This window comes from Callorhinchus milii, unplaced genomic scaffold, assembly GCF_018977255.1.
Source record: "Callorhinchus milii isolate IMCB2004 unplaced genomic scaffold, IMCB_Cmil_1.0 Scaffold12, whole genome shotgun sequence".
In the NCBI taxonomy this organism is placed as follows: domain Eukaryota; kingdom Metazoa; phylum Chordata; class Chondrichthyes; order Chimaeriformes; family Callorhinchidae; genus Callorhinchus; species Callorhinchus milii.
Genome location: NW_024704753.1, coordinates 1786986 through 1808231, shown reverse-complemented (window position 1 = coordinate 1808231; position 21246 = coordinate 1786986). Strand labels below are relative to the sequence as shown.

The 21246-nt window shown below is 38.7% G+C and overlaps 1 protein-coding gene across 2 annotated transcripts in view; it reads left to right on the top strand.

Annotated features, from left to right (window-relative positions):
- Positions 1-21246, top strand: part of zgc:171572 (protein bicaudal D homolog 2) — a 43299-nt gene that overhangs the window by 8471 nt on the left and 13582 nt on the right. For both annotated transcript variants that reach the window (XM_042339563.1, XM_042339562.1), the window contains exons 2-4: positions 8828-9040; positions 18274-18426; positions 20473-20922. In XM_042339563.1, coding sequence (XP_042195497.1) covers positions 8828-9040; positions 18274-18426; positions 20473-20922 — 816 coding nt within the window. The remainder of the gene's footprint in view (positions 1-8827; positions 9041-18273; positions 18427-20472; positions 20923-21246) is intronic.

The window sequence follows — 21246 nt, the reverse complement described above, 5'->3', positions numbered from 1 at the left end:
AACCCTTTTGGCAGACTTTTTATGGCTTTGTGCTTCTTTAGGGACGAGCCAAGCTGCTTTGAGATCAGGATCGTTAGAGAGAGATGTGAGGGCAGGGCTGGTCTCGGCAGGGACTCACAGTTTACTGCAGATATACTGACAGCGCGGGCTTGACATTTCCTATCGACTTTCAAAGCCTGCAAATTATGTGGAGGGTAGTTACAGCTCAGCTTATTTTTTCACATCTCCGTATAGTTTGTAATTGTTCTGCAAAAGAGAGTGATTTTATTTTTCTGATTATTTGCGTTGATTATTCACTGTTTCACTAATGTGCTTTGTCACAATAAAATAAAGAGGCCTTGGTGGTGATGTAATGGTTTGGGAAATATGCCATTGGTTGTGTTTTGAAGGAAGGCTTGTGCATCTCACAACTTCCTCTCGGCTAAATCTGGGCACTGAGCTCATCAGACTCAATCCATAAATTTCCTTTGTCACTGGATTGCCCTGTGTAAAGCACAGTCTGGGCTTTGTGAAGCTCAGATTGTATCTTACCACATCTGTTCAATGCCACACCAGGGTCTGAGTGTTGGAGGCAGAAAACAATCCTTTATGATGTGTTTGTCTGTAGCAATCTTTGAAAGAGGTTTCTAAAGTGGGCAAGAGAGTGCTTTAAGATGGGCATTTTCTAAAAGAGTCTTGCTCTGACTGTACGTAATATTGAATTGGGGCTTCTGTGTTGCAGTGAGGCCCGTGCTTCAGTATAAATGTACTACTGAACAAAAATGTAATCTAGAAATAAAGTGCAAGCAAAGGTCTAGTGTCCTAATGAAGAGGGGCTTTTATACATGTAACTGTTCCATTAAATTTATAAAATGATTGCATTGTAATAGTCTACATTTTTAATTCAGTATTTCTGAAAGATCTTTTATGCATCGGCACGTAGCTTTATTCAGGTAATATTTGCTGATGCTGAATAGACTATAGGTTTCAATTTCGCTGCTGACGTTGACAGAAGGTAATATTATAACATAGTGTTGGGATATGACTTTCACGATCAACAGGCAATTTCCGAAGATTGTTTTAAATTTCTTTACAATTGGAAAACCACATACAGAAGAATCATCATTGTTTACTGTCCTGATCACTGTTTGTGAGGATAGTGAATTCATTAGTGGCTACAATGGCCTAGAATTTGGACTGGTAAATGTGGAATACACACTAGGATAACCATATTATTGAAAAGGGCCTTTGCAGTATTTTGTGTGGATTGCCACAGAGCAGAGGTGCAATGATTTTTGTTCGAATTTGGAAACCACCTAACTGACTGTAAAGCACCCATCTGTTCCTGTATCTACCTCACTTTCTGACTGAATATACTGTATTTGGTTTACCTCTGGAAATGTAGGTGGAAACCCAACACACTTTGTCTGTCAAGCAGATTGCAGTATACATAACGTATCAAGTCGTTGAGCCATCTCAATGACTTGATAAGTGCTATATCAAATGCAAGGATTATTCTCATTATTCTTATTATTATTACTATTAAACTACGTATATTCGAAACAAAAATCCATGTTGACTGATCTAATAGTTCGACAAATTTGACCACAGTTGGATGACCAGATTGTATTGTCTAAACATTTTTCTCTCTTTGAAAGAATATTAATGTTTAGTGAAATGTACCTAGCACAGCGCTAGAGAGGGAGAGCTGCTGAGCTTTTATTTTATAGCTATTCATGCATGTAATGAGAAATGACTTAAACTACCCCGTAGGGCAGTGGGGGCAGATTGACTTTATAGTACTGTTAATTTATTTTTCAGTATTTCAGGACTGTCATGAGACCTTGGAGCAGTACAGATTCTGCATATTTTGTCTAATTGAAACGTGGTCGTGACTCATGGGATGTTCTAAAGAGTCTCCATTTCCTATGTTGTTTCTGTTTTGTACAGCGAGGGCTGAGAATTCAGGCAGTAAAATGTGAGGTGTATTGTTTTGAAAGACTAACTTGAGCTTGACGGTGTAAAACAGAGCATGTCAACCGGTTTCCATATGCTAAATGAGTATGTTCAGAAGTAATTGCATTAAAAATGTAATAGACATAACTAGTTTTTCTCTACCCTTAAACATTTGAACAAAAACGTGGGTTTATTTTTCCCTATGTATTTCTGCTGATACAATATGCTAGCTTGATTGTTATCCATGTGGAAGGTACTATGACAGAACCTCTGTTTGAAACTTTCTAACTTGGTGGAGGGGTAGTAGGAAGTTAGCAAATTATAAGCTGCTGAATGGGCTACTGAGTTGGCTGGTTTGATTCTGTAGAACTAGCTTTTTTGCTAAGCCTTGGGCACAAAAAGCCTTGAATTTTCAGGGTAGAGGAAAATGCAAGTTCATAATCCAGTGAAAATTGATACTATGGAAATTGCACAAATTTTTTCTCCTCCAATTTTCTGTCCTGAAAGTCCACCTCACAGTTGAATACAAACACTGATTATCCTTCTTCAGTGTTATAAAATGTGACGATTGTTCATCTGTGGGTTCAGGTAGTATTGGGAGACAATGAGATGGTATGGCACTCTGTGACGCTACCCTGAATGAGTGGCTCTATATAAATATTAAGAATAACTTGCGTTTACAAGAGCACAGGAATGGAATCTGACCCAGATCTATCGTTACTCAACATTTTTACAGACGTGCGCCTTCCAGCAGGTAATAATAATAATCTTGCATTTGATACAGCGCTTTATCACATCTTCAAGGCATCTCAAAACGCCTCACAGAATATACTGTAATGTGAATTTGTGGGCGAATACAGGTAGCACTGTATAATGAACTGAATCTGCCCCACCACCCACCACTGTGAAAATGCCCAGTATAAATGAATATAATTCAAACTGTTTCAAACTTGAAACAAGTGCTTATTGTAAAGGGTATTTCTTATGTCATTATTTGCATCTTCAGTTGCTTTGGTAATCTGCAGAGTTTTTGAGTTTCTGCCAGAAATTTGGGGATTACAGTGGAAGTTTTCCACAATAGCTCATGTTCTTGTGAGAACCAGTATTGGTCCATTCATTGCAGATCCTACTACAGCACCGTCAGCCTAATTACTTTGAAGACACAAGGATACAAACTTGAAATGCTGACAACTACTTTACAGAACTGTGCAATTCTTCATTAAACTGGAAGGAAGTATTCTGTTCGGAGCAGAATGCTAACTGTTGAAAGCAAGTACTGTCCTCATGAAGTAAACGGCACTTGTAAGCGGGTCATTACATACTGGAGAACGCAGAGCAGGTAGAACTGCACGGTGTTACATCACAGTGAACTTGTCATATAAATTATAACGCTGAAAATTCTCCCGAAATAGGAACACTCCAGTAGTCACAAATTGTCAATTTGCTATTGGTGGTTGAAGTTATTTGCAATCTTTTGAGCCTATGATACTTTATTTGGTCAGAAAATTGAAATTCAGCATCAGTTCAGCAGTACATTTATGTAAATTGATACCTAAAATTCCACATTTGACTGATTATTATCACGTTCTAATAATAATATAGCACCTTATCAAGTCTTGGTGGTGTCTAAAGCGCTTCACAGAATATACTCTAAAGTGAATTGATTGTATTGAATTGATATGGGTGAAACGTGGCAAACAATTACGCACAGTAGCGTCCCACAAACCGTCGTGAATTGAGTGACCAATTTATTATTATATATTTCTTTGAAGGGATTATTACCCCCGGAGAAATGATCCGGTAATCGCCTAATAAGCGGGTTCCTGCTTACTCCCATGTAGGCGTGTGGAGTAAGGAAACCTGCCTAACATTTCGCCACGCCCGGGAATTAAACCTGAGTCCGCTCGCTTGTAACAGCTCCATTTGATGTAACCCAGGTTAATTTGTCCCTGACTGTACAATGCAGCTGATGCATGGATACAGGAAATGACATTGACCTCTCGTTGTTTTGATTCTGTGCGCTTAGTTCCTTTGGGTTCAGTTTTTTTTGTCCAGAAAAGGACTGCTTTGGCTTTGTTAACCTTGTTCCTGCTCACATTGCCGAGCGTTCCAATGTAAAGCATTGTATACCATTAGGGATCCGTGTCAGCTGAAGTCGAGAAAGGACTGCTTTCTCTCTCTCCCTTAATTTTCTCTCTCTTCTCCTGACGGCAGTGTTTCATGTTGGACTGGAGCTTTTTCAGGAACAGTAATGTTTTAGTTCCTTGTATGAGGAGACAATGTCAGTACAATCTCTCTCCTCGCAGTATTAGCTGCTCTCCCTCAGCCACGCAGACAGTGCAGGTCCTATCGCTCCCCTCACAGTGCCCGTCTTTCTGTTCGCCCCACACTTCCCTTCTCTCAGCCTGCCACAAAAATCTTGTGGATTATTTTTACACAAATAACAGACTGGAATGAGACGGGAAGGACACTGGTCATTTGTGTGGAGAATTGTATGACATAAGATGAGATGTTTGTAAAATAGATTTGCTTTAAACTATTGAAACTAGTAATGCTTTAAATAACTTCCTCTTCTGATTTGAAATTCAAATTTTGTCTGAGACTTTATCTGTTAATGCCCTGTGCTGTCTTGAGAGAGAGAAAATAACTTTGTTTGCTGTCTCTTACCTTAGCATTCATAAACCTAGCTCTACTATCTTTTCAGTCAATGTTTATTTTCATTCACTACTCACTAAGACTCATTTTTGCTTTGTATTAGTTTAAAATGCAACTGTGGGGCACTGCAGCTCTTACTGTTCTGTAACCGAATACCTTTATAGTATGTTTTCAAGCTCAGATATTAAACTGACCAAATCTGTGATCCATGATTTATGCATTCTTTTACTTTGAACCATGCAGCCAGCAGCTTACTTATACTGGAGCTATTGTAAATTAATTGGATAGTACAGTTGGACCATTCATTGTGGCCTAAAACACTGCCATTCACCTCTTGACTCGGATAATAACCGTCTCTAAGTGACTACTTTGAATGAATGTGTATGTTCATTTTGTTTGGAACTCCTCGTTTCTAGGTGAAGTTTAAATGACATAGAAAGCTGAAATGCCAATAACTGAGAGGTAATTTGATACTTCTCAAAGTTGAGTAAAATGCCACGGTGTTGTACATTGAAGTGCAGGTATAGAACAGCATCTGTATCATTTTATATCAATAGATGAAAATGGGCCTTTAATATCTGCCACATTTACTTATTTTTTTGCCTCTACGCAGGAGCTTGAAATTTGAAGCAAATCCAAGGGAAAGCAGGGTGTGTGTGTGTAAAGTTATTCTGAGCTTTACATAGTTTCTTCATGTTTAGACTGGTGTTTAGGTTGCAAAGCTGGTGTTGGTTGTAAAACTGATGGTTTGCATTAGGTGGTTTAAAAATGCCTGATTAGAATCACCTGTTAGCTGGGGGGGGGAGAAACCGGGTTAAATGTCAGCAAGTATATAGTAGCATATGAAAAGTATATAATAGCATATTTCAAACAGTGTAATGAAATAAAATGGGAGTATTAATACATATAAATCTTAGGTAATTGTTTCCAGTTTCAATCCTTGTGATCTCTGTGTTCTTCAAGATTAATAAAACTTTGAGGTGTAAATCTTATTGATAATTAGACGTGGGTGTGTTTCTGAAGGCAATTTTGTGCCAGAGCTTCTAATTCTCTCCTACATTATTACTCATATTCACAATGCTGATAGTCAGGAAATTTGAATGGTTTGTCTTGTGGATATCTCCATAGCTCTGATCAATGCAGCTCCTAAATCAGATTGCCAAGAAGTGTAAGTGTTACGCAAGTGTTGTGGAAAGTGACCCGTTGTGTCTTTGTCCGGGAGCTTGCTGAGACTGTCAGAGCTCATCGAAATAAAGTTTCATTGCAAATGCAGTATTGAGTTCCTAAAATCTAGCAATCCATCTTTCCCTGTCTTTTTAATTAATTGTGCTGTAAAGTACTGGCACATTCTCTTTAATCCTAGGTGAGTTTCTTCTTGTTAACGAATTAGAACTCGTCAACTGAGCAATTTGCAGATGCGTTATCCGATTCTCGGTTGCATAATTGACATCCGTAATTAATCTGTAAAATGTGCATGTAAACCACAGGTGTGTCTGAGTAATCCAAAAAACATTGAATTTTGTAAAACTTCCAGAAATCTCTTCCATCAGATTTCATATGTATTTCATGAAATGGATATGTTGAGATCTGGTTTGCCTTTGTTGCCTTCAACTTCAATACTATTCTTATAATGAAAACCATATCAGTACCCAAACTGAATGGCTAGGTTAAATCCTTTTATTATTTGCAGCAGTACCATAGGGCTTTGGTTTTGCGTGAACCATTCACTGTAGGTAAAAGTCGGGACGAGGTGGCCTTTGGTTAACCAAAATGGTCACTCGGAATTTATTATAAGTGGCCTTTTTTCATCAGACTCCAAATTGCCTTTGAAAGTAAGCATGCTGAGAATTTTTTTTATGGATCTCTGAACATTTATAAGTACAGACTTGGCACTGTGATGTTTGCGAAAAAAAAAAGTGGAATTTTCACAAAAAGCCTTTTTGGAGTCCAAGAAGCCGTTAGAAGTAGTCAGACTGATAGCAGCTGTCAATTTAGGTCAGTTGGCAGCACGTTTGCCTCAGGGGCAGAAGGTTGTGAGTTCGTGCCCCCTACAGAGCTCATAAAGTAGTCTGATACTCCAGTGCAACACACCATTGGTAGAGATGCCGGAGTCCTGCTTTGCCCGTTCTGACGATTCAGATTGACATTAAAGATGTCCATTTTGAAGAGCGAGTTCTTCAATCAATACCCTGGTCTCATGCAAACTCACCCAAACCGATTGAAATTTGGAATTCATTACTTTTTGTGTGAATTTGGAATTCATTTACTGCTGGTTCTGATTATTTGCCACGTTTGGACACACAACTGCTACTTCGCTTCCGAGTGACTCATTGTGTGAAGTTCTTGGAGAAGTCAGTGAGTTTCAAATGGGTTACTTAGGTCTGTTGAGAGCAGACATTTGGCAAAACATTTCTGCAATTTTTGCAGCAATCGGCTGCCAAAGGCACAGCATAAGCAAATGTCTCAGACAAATGTTGGGAACTGTACCTCTGTTGAAGTGTGTTGTCAGTTGCAAGTTGGTCACATGATTGTAGATTATTTAGTGCAAATGTAAACTAAAGCGATTAGAAAAGTAAGAATTGGGTTTTGCAGTTGGTTGATAATGATAATAATCCTTGCATCTGATGTAGCGCCTTATCATGTCTTCAAAAGAATAATTCATGCGGTCTCTTTATAGTATATTTTTAAAACAAAACTACATTCTCTGAGGATCTGAAAATATTTTTGGTATTTTTCCTTCGCTTGAGGATTTGACTCCAGCTTGTGCTAAAATGAAGGAGATTTCTTATTTGATTATAAAATCGATGTGTTTTCTAAGCCACGAATGCTTGGGTATACAGTGTATGGAAATTCCATTTATCCCAGGGGTAGTGGGGGATGGAGGGGGGGGGGTTTCTAGGTTAATGGAATTTATGGTTGGCAGCAGTGGTAGAGGCTTGGGACTAGGTTTCCATCCTGTGCCTTAAGGCAGTGTTAATGCTTGAGTAGAGATCCCTTCCCTTCTCTCCCTTCCCCACTAGGGAACGTGTAGAAAATAATGTCTCAAATCTTTCATGCTGCACCGCACACTCTTATGACTGCGTTATCTTGGAGACTAAACATCAACTTGTTGGAATATACCAAGTATTTTATAACCTGTAACATTTTTAGATTCTCAAAATTCATTGTAAAATGATCAAAAAAACTAATTCATGTTTAGAAACCTCTCCTGACTAATTTTGAGAGTTCAAATATCGGGCTTTCAAGTATAATATGTCCTGTGGGATTGGAAGATTTCCCAATTTGGACAGATGGCAGTCTACTTTTGTCTGAAACGTGATTAGGTTTAATTTCCCATGAGTCCATCTTTGGAATCAGCCTGAGTTTTGTGATTGATGTTGGCCCCATGATTGTCGGATAGTCTTTGTATGGAGATTGTGATCTGATAAGGATTGAACATCTGTCCTGATTGGGTGATACACAGATGGGCACTCAATCATTTATCAGTGGTATTTCTACAATGTTACTGGCTATGAAAGGAATCTGAATTTCTTTACTTCAGCTTTAAAACTATGAGATTTCAGCCACTGTCAATCCTGACAGTAATTTCTGTTGGAAATGGCTGTCAATTAGTCAAAATATCCAACTGGAATCAATTTATAAATCGCAATAATTTAAGTACAGTTTATTTTCTTACTGGTAGGGTAATTTTTTTAAAATTTCTAAAATGCTGCAAGTAGATGTTTGTGAATCATATGGTTTGGCTTTAAGAGGAATTCTTGTGTTATTTTGTGCGAGGAAGCTGAATGCATCAAGCTGGTCATTAACTTGCAAGTATGTCCTTTCAATAATCTTAATCGTGATTCCTTGCCCTACTCTGGGATGTCCTCCTGACATGAAAGGCTCAAACTGTGCTCCCTACAGTGTCTGTCCATGAATTGCATAGATAAGCAATTTGAGACGGCCTCGATAAAACTGCCACCATCAATATTAGTGAAATGAAGGAAACTTATGTTTTGCTGGTAAAGAGGTTAGGCATGAAAGGAGCTAGATAAATGAAATTTGTTGTTGTAGATAAGTATACTTTGATTGTAGGCTGTAGTTTTGAGGAATACCGATTTTGAATTATTTTTCATGATGCAGTTAGTAGCCATTGGAATGATTAGCCATATGAAATGTACGGTATGTAAGATTACCTGATTTACCATTGACCATTCAGTCCCGACACTCACTGCCTTGAATTTTGTCATTGTTTTAGGCCTTCGGCCAGGCTTACAGCAACCACAAGAAGGTAGCAGCCGATGGAGAGAGCCGTGAAGAGTCACTGATTCAGGAGTCGGCTTCGAAGGAAGCGTATTACATGGGGAAGATCCTAGAGTTGCAAACGGAGGTGAAACAGATGAAGAATGTGCTCACGAATGCTCATTCCGAGAATGAACGTCTCTCTTCTATCACACAGGAGCTGAAGGAGGTAAAATAAACTCTTAGTTCTATTAATTAAAAACATTTCTTTTGCATTATTTATTTGAATGAATATTGTAAGTTTGCGTGCAACTTTCCTATGAGGTTTGCTTTCAAGTCAATTGATTATTTCCTTTTTTTGATGTTAATTAAAAGTCAGAATTGGGTTTCCCAAAGAGAAAGACGTATGTGAATTTGCTGTGGAAAAAGTGAGGGTAGCCATAATCGTCCAAAAGCAGCACAGGAACACACCCACTGATTTAACAGAACATTCTTTTTGCATGCGTAATAGAATCCAATACAGATGGTTTCCGTTGCTTGAGAAAGCTGTATAACGTTGGAGGCAAATAATAATGAAGCATCGCAAACAGTCAAAGTTATGACAATTGCTCTACCCGACTAAATAAAAACAATATTGTTGTGTTCTAAATCTGCTCTTAACAAATCGCCTGATTTTAACACTATGTGGCCCACCAATTTCAGAAACACTTGAGCACAAAAGAGCAGCAAATTTAATCGGACCATAATACAGGAATAATTGTATCCCCTTTTGGTCTCGCTGCACTAAGTGCCAGCCTCCCACTGAGAGGCAAGTTAGTAATCAGCTTCCTGGCCTCTCTCTTCATTGGGATTGGATTAGGGTTAGAAAGCTACATTAGTGACGCATCTCCTTCCAAACGCTTAAAACACGCCAAAGTGGTGTTTAGTTTAGTGTGTTTTGATTGTTACTAGGTGGATGGTGAATCATCCATTTTTTTAAAAAAATATGAATTTGGGTTTAATTACTGTATTCACAAAGTATTGTGGAGCTGGGGGATGATTGTCTGTGTGTATGTATGTATGTGCCCTTTATGTATTGATTAACAAGGTAATTCAACCAGCAATTTATAATGTTATAAAGCATGGAGGCAAAGTTCACGAAAGCTGACTGATAGATTTCACTAAAATATAATCTGAACGATAATGCCAATCTGATGCCATTACTGGTTTCCTCTATGCTCTTTGGCATTTAAAAAAAAGATAAAGCTTTTCCAGAAGACATTTCGAGTGTTGCTTTACATGCATTAAAGTACATTAGTTTAGTGTCTTTTACCAGCTCCTCTTTCTCTCCCATCTGTTCAAGACCTTTGATTCTTCCATTTTTTTCAGTCTGGACATCAATCCGTTCAACATTGCGGCCTCTCAATCATTTGCGCAAGGCTGGCGACTCATTAACAATGGTTCTTTAACACTATAAAATGGTCAATACAGTCGGGCCTTTTTGAGATAGCATTAAATCGCTCCATGGGAGAAACAGTCTTTATTTAAGGCAGAGACCTCAAAACCAAAAGTAGACCAAATGTCTGTAACATTTGTCGATTTTAATAGAAGAAAATGATAACCAAGACCCAATAAATTAGTGGGTTCAAGTTTCTTGTTTGCATCTGTACTGGAGTATTTACACACCGTACCCCATATTATCTCATTAATCATTCTCCAACTCACTATCTCTTCTAGTGAAGGGAATTTCTCCGCGTGTCCTGACCAACGATCCTCCAGATAAAATTGGTCATTTCACTGTTCGGCTGTATTGCCACGTGCAAATTGACTGCCACGTACACCTGCAAAATACACAGTCAAAACACTTTATAGTAAATCCTGTGAAGCTCTTTGAGATATCCTCCCAATGTGATATGTGCTACATTCAAGTGCAAGGATTAATATGAAAATTATTATAGCTTGTGTAATGTTTGCCTGAACCTGCTGTCTACCTAACTTTGGTTGTTATAATTTCTAACTTTCCCCCCTCCCCAATCTGTATAGTGAAGTAACATGAGAAATGAACCATCGAGGAGGTGATGCTCCGTTTGCAGTTATGTTTTGTCTTAGAAGTTACACAGAATCTGGTTCTGTCAGCCCAAACTCTGGCATATTTGCTGAATATTCTGAAAATTATCATTTTATGCATCTCAGCTTTTTAGACTAATAAAAGCTGAGTGTTTCATTTTACTCCAGGCAATACTTGTCAGTTCTTTGTTTACATGGTTGGGTAACTACATCTGTGCAATCTGTGGGTTTTCGTTTAGAAGCTCTGCTCTCCGAAGCTTTGCCCCTTCCATTTGACCTATCCCCGTGCATTTAAAGAATTGCTGGTGAATCCAGGTTGATGAAGTATTTCTGGTTAGACCTTTGAAAAGATGTCTGGACAAATGAGCACAGCTGCAGCTTGCTTTCTGTTCAGCCCAACAAGCAATAATGCAAAAAGCGTGTTAGAAATGCTGCAGGGATATGTCTGGACAGGTTGTTTCTTCAGAAGATGGCATTTTGCCATTTGACTCGAATTTTGCTTCCTTTATCAGTTAATTGTTTGCAGAAAACCCCGAATAGAGACTTTCCTGGCCATTGGGGAAGGTACTGGCAAGAAACGAGGTCATGAATTTCAGTTTCAGCTGTGGATGACTAGGCTGTCTTATCTTTTTACAATTTCCATCTACTCCAATGTAAATGGATCAGTTTCTATACGGACATATTGCTGGTTGACTGTGTCATTTTCTTACCTTCGGCTTGTTTATATGAACGGAATAGTTTTGTTGCTCGTTTATTGCGGTAGGTTGATAAGCTTGCAACCTTTTATTTCAGTGAAAAGTTGGCCTTTTCGTGGGATCCTTGTTAGCTTTGAGCTGTCGGCCATGGGCACACCTCCCTGTTTTACTGAAGCTCCCTAAGGGTGGGGAGGTTATCCTATTTCATGTTCTTCATTTGGATGTTTTGAACAGTCTGGCAGATAATTGATGGGAATGTCTCGGGGCACAAACCATTTATTGACTATAGATTTTACTGGAAGAAATGCTGTGTTTCTTGAAAATCCCATTTCAATTTGAGAACCATGGTAACTGATGCAAGGTTAGATTTCTCAGCAGAAATCTATAGCTATGGAACGAAGGGACCAAGGGATATAGTCCTGAACTAATGGTTCACTATTATAATATCAAACGCAAGGATTATTATTATTGTTTATCTTATGAGTGAATACGATTTAAGTACTGAGATTTTCTTGAAATAATTCCTATTAATCAAGTTGGGTAACCAGGAATGTTTTTTTTGTCAGATTTTGAACAATTCATATATGAAAATGGTAATGATTCACATAATTTGCCATGTTCTTTTTGATATTCATTGTGTTAGCCTGACCTAGATGTAGCACTCTCAGAAGGTTGTGGGTTGAAGCCCCGCGTCGGGACTTGAAAGAACACAATCTAAACTGATGCTCCAATGCAGTGCTGTGTGGGGGGCGTTGTATGTCGGAGGTTCTGTCCTTCGGGTGAGTCGTTAAACCGAGATCCCGTCTGCCTGTTCGATTGGACATTGAATCCCATGTCACTGTTCAAAATGAAGTGTCCTGGCCAACAATCCACCAAATAAAATCGGTGACTGATAGCTGTTGAGAATATGTCTCGGTGCACTTCACAGGATTTTACTGTAAAGTGTACTGAATGTATTTTGTAAGTTAAAGTGCATTGTAAAGTTTTAAAACATTCAACCAGAATTAATATTTTTTGAGGGAATTATTCGCAGGATATCACTGCCATATGCAAGAGCCAATTAGCTTGGCAGCGTGTTGTGCTTTAGCTTGCTGTGGGCCTTTCCTGCTCGGAGGATGCCCCAAGCCATTCCGGTCCCTGGTATAACACCGTTAGCTTTTTCACTTTGTGAGTGGAATCTGATGAAATATTAAAATCCTGATAAGGTGACCAGCTATATAAGTTGATCGTTGTTCCCCAGCATTATTTTCTCACAGCCTCAAATGATATAGCACATGTTTCATTTTAATTATTCAAGTTATTTTTTCCTTCTTTTGGTGAGTGTCCAACAGACTGTGATTAGACCTATTCAGAGGTGGATTCATTAACAGGCGTTGCTGCTTCTCAAGAGATTAAAAATTCATGTGGATAACTAACTCCCTGATGGGTAAATGAATTGCATGTGTGGCACTGAGCCACGCAGATTAAGGAAGGCCAAGCTGGGGAACAAAAATAAATCACCCAATGACCCTTGCTGGAATATACCATGTGTGGATACAAGATGAGAATGGATCAATCGCTGTTCTAATGCCCCCATGATTAAATAGAGTGCTGTGTGGGCTCAAATCTGGGGTAGGTCTTGATATGTTTCTAATGTTATGGAACCGTCGGGGGGGTTGGGGGAAGGAGACCGATATCCATTGGGATATATGATTCACTAAGACCATCTTGAAGTTGTTTCAGATGTGGCAAGTATCTGTGTTCAAAAGAAAATCACAGTAGAAAAATGAATCCAATTACTGAAGTCGGTCATTTTTATCACTAAAACAATTGCACATTCGTTCTTTTAATTAGAAAGAAAACCTGGCAATGAAATCACCAGATTAGAAACATTCTTGGAGGATTTTGAAATGGGTGGAGCCTGGCTGTTTTTCATGGTTTGCCAAATTTGTCATATTTTCTGTTGCAAGCAGGAAAAAAAAGTGTCATTTTCACTTTATATTGAAGGGCGCGTCATGTGAGCAGTTTCAAGAAGAATATGTATTGTCCAGTATCTTTTTATATGTAATGAACAAGTCATTTCAAGAAGAATGTGTATTGTGCAGTGCCTTTTATATGGAGTGAACAAGTGATTGTGTGAGGATTTGGCCTGACCTTGAAAAATGTGTTAGTTTTTTTGGCCAGAAATTCAATGCAGCCATGAATTACCTTAATCTGTTCAGAAAGCTTTTGATCAACACCTCAGGAAGGGCAGACACACACAATGTTTTGTACATGTTCATTGTGCTCTCTGAACATGTGTAAATCTTGATAATTTTTTAATTGTTTTTGGTTAGACTCATTTTAAACTATTCTCCACATTTAATTAGCTGGATTCCAAATCGCTTTCATGCTTAAACTCTCAATTCTTTTTAATATAAAATTACAATTGATTCCACCAATTGATCAGCGACTTAAGTCAGTTACTGGCAAGCTCACTATTAATAGATTGACAGCATTTTGCATACAATTCAATCATTAATCTTCACAACTCAGTTACACTTCAAGACTTTGGTATTAAGGCCTTGTTCTAGAGATCTCAGCTCATTCTGGAGCCCCGATTCAATTACTCTGTATGTGAAAATGTGTTCAAAGCCTTGGTATCAAGTTTGATATGTTGCAGCTGTGACAGCAAATGGCCACCATCTGTCTGTAAAAGTCTGAGATTTAGGAACGAGAAAATAGTTTTGAAGGCCGCAAGCTTAAAAGAACACTTTTCTGATGGCAAGCTGTGTTTCTCCCCCCCCCCCCCCCCACTCCTGTTGTATGGAGATGTAGAAAAACATGCAGTGTACATGCAATCAAATTGATTCCAGGTTCAATGCTACATATTCACACCGGACGGAGCACTGCCATAAGCAACTGATGAAATAAAATCGGGCGTAACTATTTAGGTGGTGCCGGGAACACTTTCTCCAGCAGGAGAGCAAAAATAACTGCGGCCTGCTTGCCTCCTCCCTTGCCACCAGCTTTTTTTTCTACACAGAATTAAAGTGTTGTCTCTGTACATCAGATGTGGAGAAAAGCTATTGCTTTAGATTTGGGCGGCGATCGAATGTCTTATCTTTCTTGGTAGAGGTTACACAGGGTGTAGGATTCCTCAGTCTTTCTTCGGTGGGGGAGCAGTAAAGTTAGCAAATGTGCTATTAAATAATTACAGTCTACTGTTAGGAAGAGCAAAGAGCAATCAACCGTATAACGAGAACTATATTCCCAGGTAGCTAGCTATATTTCGAAGTGTTTCATTAGCAAGTAAGATGAGGTTAGACGTATTTTTAAACCACTACGGATTTAATTCAGTGTTTGAAGAGTAAGCGATGTGAATGCTGCATTTCGGATTGCCTACCAAACAGGTGGAATTTATTCAGTATGATTTTTAATTCGATTTAGAAATTTGATAGCAGTCAAAAGGGTTTGACTGTGGTTTATGTGGTTGCAATACAAACATCCATTGTTGACATTTTCTACAAGAAAAAAATGTGCTGACTTGGTTTCTTCCATTTTCACTTTTCAAGAGTAGTGAGGAAAATATCCCTTTTCTGTTTAAAAAAAAAGGAAAATAACCAATTTTTGTTCATATTTGCCAGTTGATGGGCTTTATTGGCAAAATGTTGCACGGGGCATACAATTTTCAGGGAAGGCACAGTGTTGCAAATCAAATAATTACAGGGCACACTTCGGCAGCTAGTTCTTCTTTCAACATTTATTAGCTTCATAAATCGTGCAGTTTATTCCACATTCCCAGTGTGAAAAGGAACCATTAGTGTTCTCATTCAGAATGTTTTCCTCTGGCGTTCAGAGCAATAAAACCTAAATGCTTTAATAAAACCGATCAAACCAAAATGAATCTGGTGCAACGTAGCCTGGGAGAAAGAGTCCTTGCGTGTTGACGCATGCTTTAATCACAATTTACCATTACAGTCACCATAAATGCTGACTTTGCTGATTATCTATCAAAAGAAGTTACTTGAAAGAGTGGATGTAATTAGTCTAAATATTTAGTAACTGTGTTTGCGTGTGATCGACTGGACACCACACCTTGTCTAAGTGCTGGAACATTAATTCAGAATGCTGAGAAATTGTGGAACAGTTGGCACACCTACTTCAAAGGAGATTAAAGCACAGACATTACCTTTCATGTTGATTGCTAAATGTCAGGCTGCTTTAAATGAAAATCTGAGGCATCACATTGTAATGCAAAGGCTGGATTTATGAATCAAACCAATACTTTGGCTGAATCAGTTTTCTTTGGTACTAGTTACGAAGTAGCTTGTGTTAATGTTTGAAGATACTTCATTGGTTAATTGCATTATCTTAACTGGTATCGCTTTTGTTTGCTCAATTATAAGTTGATTGTAGAAAATCAGATTTCACTGATTGATGTTTTGCAACTACATCTGTTTGCACGCAGAGAGAATTGCTTGGAATAATTTTGAAAAAGCAATAATCTTCTTTCTTCTCCCCCCACACACAAAAAAAACTTGCAGTGACCATGTATTTCAAATTTTATGTTTCAATGTACTGTACTTTGAGATGCAGCTTCTTAAATGAATACGTTTCAACATGTATGTAATCCTGAACTAAATGTTCACATGAAAACATCCGAGTACGGGATCTTGTTTAGAAGCAGCCTCGTTGATCCCATATGGAAAATTGCAGCAATGCAGTCTTAAATGAAGTATTTCCTCTGCATAAAAACGTTGTGAATCTTGCCCTGTCTGTCTGAATAAATTGATTACCAAAAGGACCACGTTTTGTAATCTCTCACATTGCTTAGTAAACCTGCTGCACAGAATTAGTGTGGAATTATTTGAATTTTGGAATTTTTCAGGGTTGTGGTATTACTGCCAGTTGGAAAATTTAATGATATATTTATTCAGTCTTGCTTTTCAATCCTAAGCGGAATATCAATACGTTAGCAAAAATAAAATGCCGTTTGAAATGAAGATAATACCACTAAGCTCACCGTTGTACATCATTCCCTCTCTAAAATAAGGGCAAGAAAATCCCATTGTACCTAATTTATTTGAAGCTTGTATTTTCTGACGTGTGTGATTATTTGTAATGGGTAAGTCTCCAGTGGTACTGCTGATATTGGCTTTCCATTAATATGGGACACACCTCGTCTCCGCCTGCTGAAATCTTGCAGTCACATTTGGCAACTCAGCTGAATACGAACTGGGACTCGCTTCTCGATGCTCAGCTCTCCACTGAGCTGCATCACCTCCAAACCTTTCTTTACAATCGTTTTTTTTTCCACCCTCCCTTCGCCACCCCACCCACTTACCTCTTCAGGAGGGTTTAGTTCATGTTCAGGCCCAGTTACGGGGATTCTAATCCTCCATTAATTTGGCATTGTTCATTCCAGTGCCAGACGCTGTGCAATATGTAGGCATCACGACCAAACCCAGTTTCCCATCTCCCGTCCTCCCGACATGAAAGGCGCTATATAATTACAATTTGCTGTTGACGTCTCCTGGCAGACTCCACGGCAAGGCTTGTTAGACAGAGTCGACAATGAAAACCACGGTTGAAATGTTTTGGTGCTCACTTGTTCAGGCTTGCCGAAGCATTCTTCATTTTTGGACAACTCTGCTTAAGCATCGTTGAGCTGCGTATCCTGCATCTCTCTGTAAAACCCTCACGTTTTACACACTAGCGGATTATTCTTACAAAATAGCCAGGTGGATGCAGCTCGGCTGTTGTTATAACGGGCTGTGTGTTGTTCCACGTGATCCGTTTAATCATTCGTTTAACCTTTAACGGGAAAACCGAGCCCCCTCGTGATCTTTCTTCTCCGGAAAATTTGCTTGATTTTGTAAAGTAAAATACAGAATATCTTTATCTGTTTGAAGGCAGCTGCTGTCGAGAGTAGAAATGGTCAATGATTTTAGTGATACTGGGAAAAAAAATTGCACATGTCTGACGTAGAATCAAATTAAGCCTCTGATCACTCGGGCTGCTCGCAGCTGCAGTCACATACTACCGCTGCAAATCCTTGACGGCACACGGCCATTTTAATGCAATTGAGGGGAAATAAATCACTAGCCAGGCAGACCCTACAGGAAAAGACATTTGTCTCGTGTTCTGTCACCTTGCTAATAGCATGCAACTGCAGCTCTGTTAGAAAATTGTAAGCGCTCATTGACTGCGGCTTCTGATGTAGGAGGAAGTTTGTCAGATAAGGTTTCGGCTCTGCTGTTTCATTGTTCCCTTTTGTTTCGCTGCGGTAACACAATACAATAATACAGCCACCAGGGAGGTGTGCTCTTACTGTAGACTATTGTACCAGTCTGCTCCCAAATTACTGTTCTCGCTGCTCACCTAAGCAGATATATTTATTCTAATCTGATGAACCGCAGTTGTAGTTGGTTCCTTGTGTACAGCATTGTTAAAAGTAAAATGGATGCACAAATTGACTGGGTATTTTTTGGACTGGAAATTAAGTGGCTGCCCGCAATACGTCTATGGTGAAATAAATTGGGTAATTTACCTTTCAGTTTTAGCTTTTATTTGTGGCTGCAGTAATTCCGCATATTTCTTCTGTTGGAGGGAATTGTCTAGTTTGTGAATTCTCATTATTGTAAACGCCTTGTGCATGATGACCATAATAAAAACGGACACACATGCACACCTACAGCTACTGTTGTCAACAAATAAGAAATTGCATCCGAACTAATGTGTTTTTATTTTTTTGTTCCAGAACAATCAGGTTGTGGAGCTGCAGAGAAATCGTCTTCGTGATGATATTAAAGAATACAAATTCCGTGAGACACGGCTTCTGCAAGATTACACTGAACTCGAAGAGGAAAACATCTGCCTCCAGAAACAAGTATCAGTCCTTAAACAAAGCCAGGTGAGGAATAAGGTTATCCCTGTATTATGCATTCAGAATTTTACCTACTCTCAGCATAAAGTGATGCATAAACGGGAGTGAATGGCATTGGGAATTGGCGTACATGTATATATATATATGCGTACACAGGGGGAATGGAATATCACATTTTTTTAATGTAGTTCTTTTAATTTGTTTTTCTTCTACAAAGTCCGAACAGGCATCAATAGTAAGTCATCCTTCCCATATTTAACACTGTAGGTAGCGTAATGGAAAAGTGGAGGCAGACAAGTTTTCGAAGGGGCATACAAGTGCAGAAGGTGCTTTTCCTTCAAAAAGGAAAATGATTCCAAATCATTACTTCCCCTTTTCAAAAAATATCTTTGCTTTTGATACAGTTCTGAGACCCATCTCAGTTTACATGAGTAGCTGTTCACATCCATAGCGACTCCATTAAGTTTAATTGGAGTGGGCGGTTTGTTTGGCCCTGGGAGTCAATTTGAAGCCATACGACCATTGGAAATGTTCAGTGTCAACTAGGTATTGTTAGAAGTTGCAACGAAGCTGATATTTACCAGAATATCAATAAAAAATAATTGAAGAGAGAAAGGTTTCCAGCTTTGCTCTACCTTCATTTTTAATGCCAGTTTTAAATGTTCTCCGCAATCACAGGCGTCGCAAAATACCAATTACAAACCTTGGTGGTGTTGGTGTTTTTGAACAGGATGTATGTTCCCCACAGAGATCAAAGGCCTGAGGCCGCCCTGACTTGTGATTATTTTCTTTGCCTTTTCCCTTTTGAAACCATTAGTCAATCACTTGATCCTTTCAGCTGGAAGTAAATATTACGAATAAACTGCAACTTGAATCTGGATTATTGAGGTTCAGGTTTCCCCTGCTAAAGTATTAAATCGAGGGTCATTTTAAGTTGTTTTTCACTGAGTGGAAATCAGTTTTGCTGAGGATGGATTTGAAATGTGTAGACAATTACCTTTTGAAGAGTTGCCAGATTTTTTGTTCTACACAATTTAATTTACAGTCTAAACAAAGTAAATTAAAACCTCATATACAAATACTGTTATAAAAATAGCTATCCTTCTCTCAAGAGGAAATGCTCGTTAAAATACTGCAAGTTAATAGATCAACAACAACAAATTGCAGGTCAGGAAAACATGCAGGTGTGTCCGTACATCAGACTGGCTGTTAACTATGGTTTCTCCTCTGCAATATAGTGACACTGATTGAAGGTGGCACAGAAATGACCACCAAATTGATCTAAATTTCAGAAAATCCTGTCTCTCATCTTGTACAAAAATATTCTTAATTCTTGGCTATGTGTACAGAATCTCTTTGTACTAGACTGTAACATCGACTTCAAAATAATTCCGTAAATGTGCAGGTTAAAAGAGCAGTATTTTATTATTTGTTAACCATTCTGCCTGCACAGCAGATGTACATTAAATTGTATGTCTGAGTTGTAAATCTAACCTCCACATGAAATGAAAGGACTATAATAATAATCCTTGTATTTGCTACAATTCAAACAGGGATAGAAATGGCACAGTATAATAACTTTCAGTCTGTTCAATGTTTACAGCCTCCCTCAATTCTGAGTACAGAGACCTAGACTTTGAGCTTGTTGAAGAATAATGCCAGGTCAAATAGAGGGGGAGACAGCAAAGGGTGAACGAGTCGTGCTTTTTGTCAACCTGTAAAGCAGTGTCATTGGAGTCCTTAAACTGCTCCCTTAAACCAAATAACACAACCTTAATAGGTAAAGAAATAACTACAAAACACTGACTGAAGTTGAAAGCATCACATTCGTTTCACGGTGTGCACAATTTGTAATAGTTTGTTAGAGATTTTCAGCTATTTCCACTACCTATTTTTAAGTCTGAAGTTGTTCCTTATTGCATAGGAAAATGCTGCTGTGATGCTAGTGGGGCTTTTCCGGAGCTTGCTTTCTGCCATTAACTTTATCTAATAGGTTAAAATACCTCGCTTGTCATGCACAGAAAATGCAGTTCCAATATTATGGAATTGATTTGTAACTTTGGTTTGTTGTAGGTTGAATTTGAAGGGCTCAAGCATGAAATTAAGCGACTCGAGGAGGAAACGGAGTTCCTCAACAGCCAATTGGAAGATGCCATCAGGCTGAAAGAGATAGCAGAACGACAGCTCGAGGAATCCTTGGAGACCCTGAAGACTGAGCGTGAGCAGAAGAACAGCCTGCGCAAGGAGCTGTCCCACTACATGAACATCAGCGACTCCATGTACAACAGCCAACTGAACATCTCGCTGGACGGGTTGAAGTTCAGTGACGACTGCAATGAACCAAACAATGACGAAATGGTCAATGGTTATGATCACAATAGCTTCAGCAAAATGAACGGTGACAACAAGATGTCCACACCCAAGAAAAATGATACGTTCAAGCCAGCACCAAGCTTGGTGTCCGATCTGCTTAGTGAACTGAACATTTCTGAAATACAGAAGCTGAAACAGCAGCTTATGCAGGTACGGTGACAAACAATGTTAAATCAGTTGCTCTCCAACAATCTGTTAGTGCTCTCGGCACAATGCATCATTCAGAAGTTAAGACGAGCAAACTTGATTGCTTAACTTTACCTTAACTATTGGTGTAAGAAAAATGGAAGCTATTTTTGATATTGATTGAAATATTTATAATGTATTCCATTTTTAGTTGGCATAATTGGCCAAAGCAGTTCTTTTTTTTTAAAGGTTGACATTTTTTATTCACATTGTTCCTTAGATTTATTGTCGAGTTTCTGCAGCCTTAATACTCTAATACTGCTTCAAAATGCTCTGTATTTATTGAAG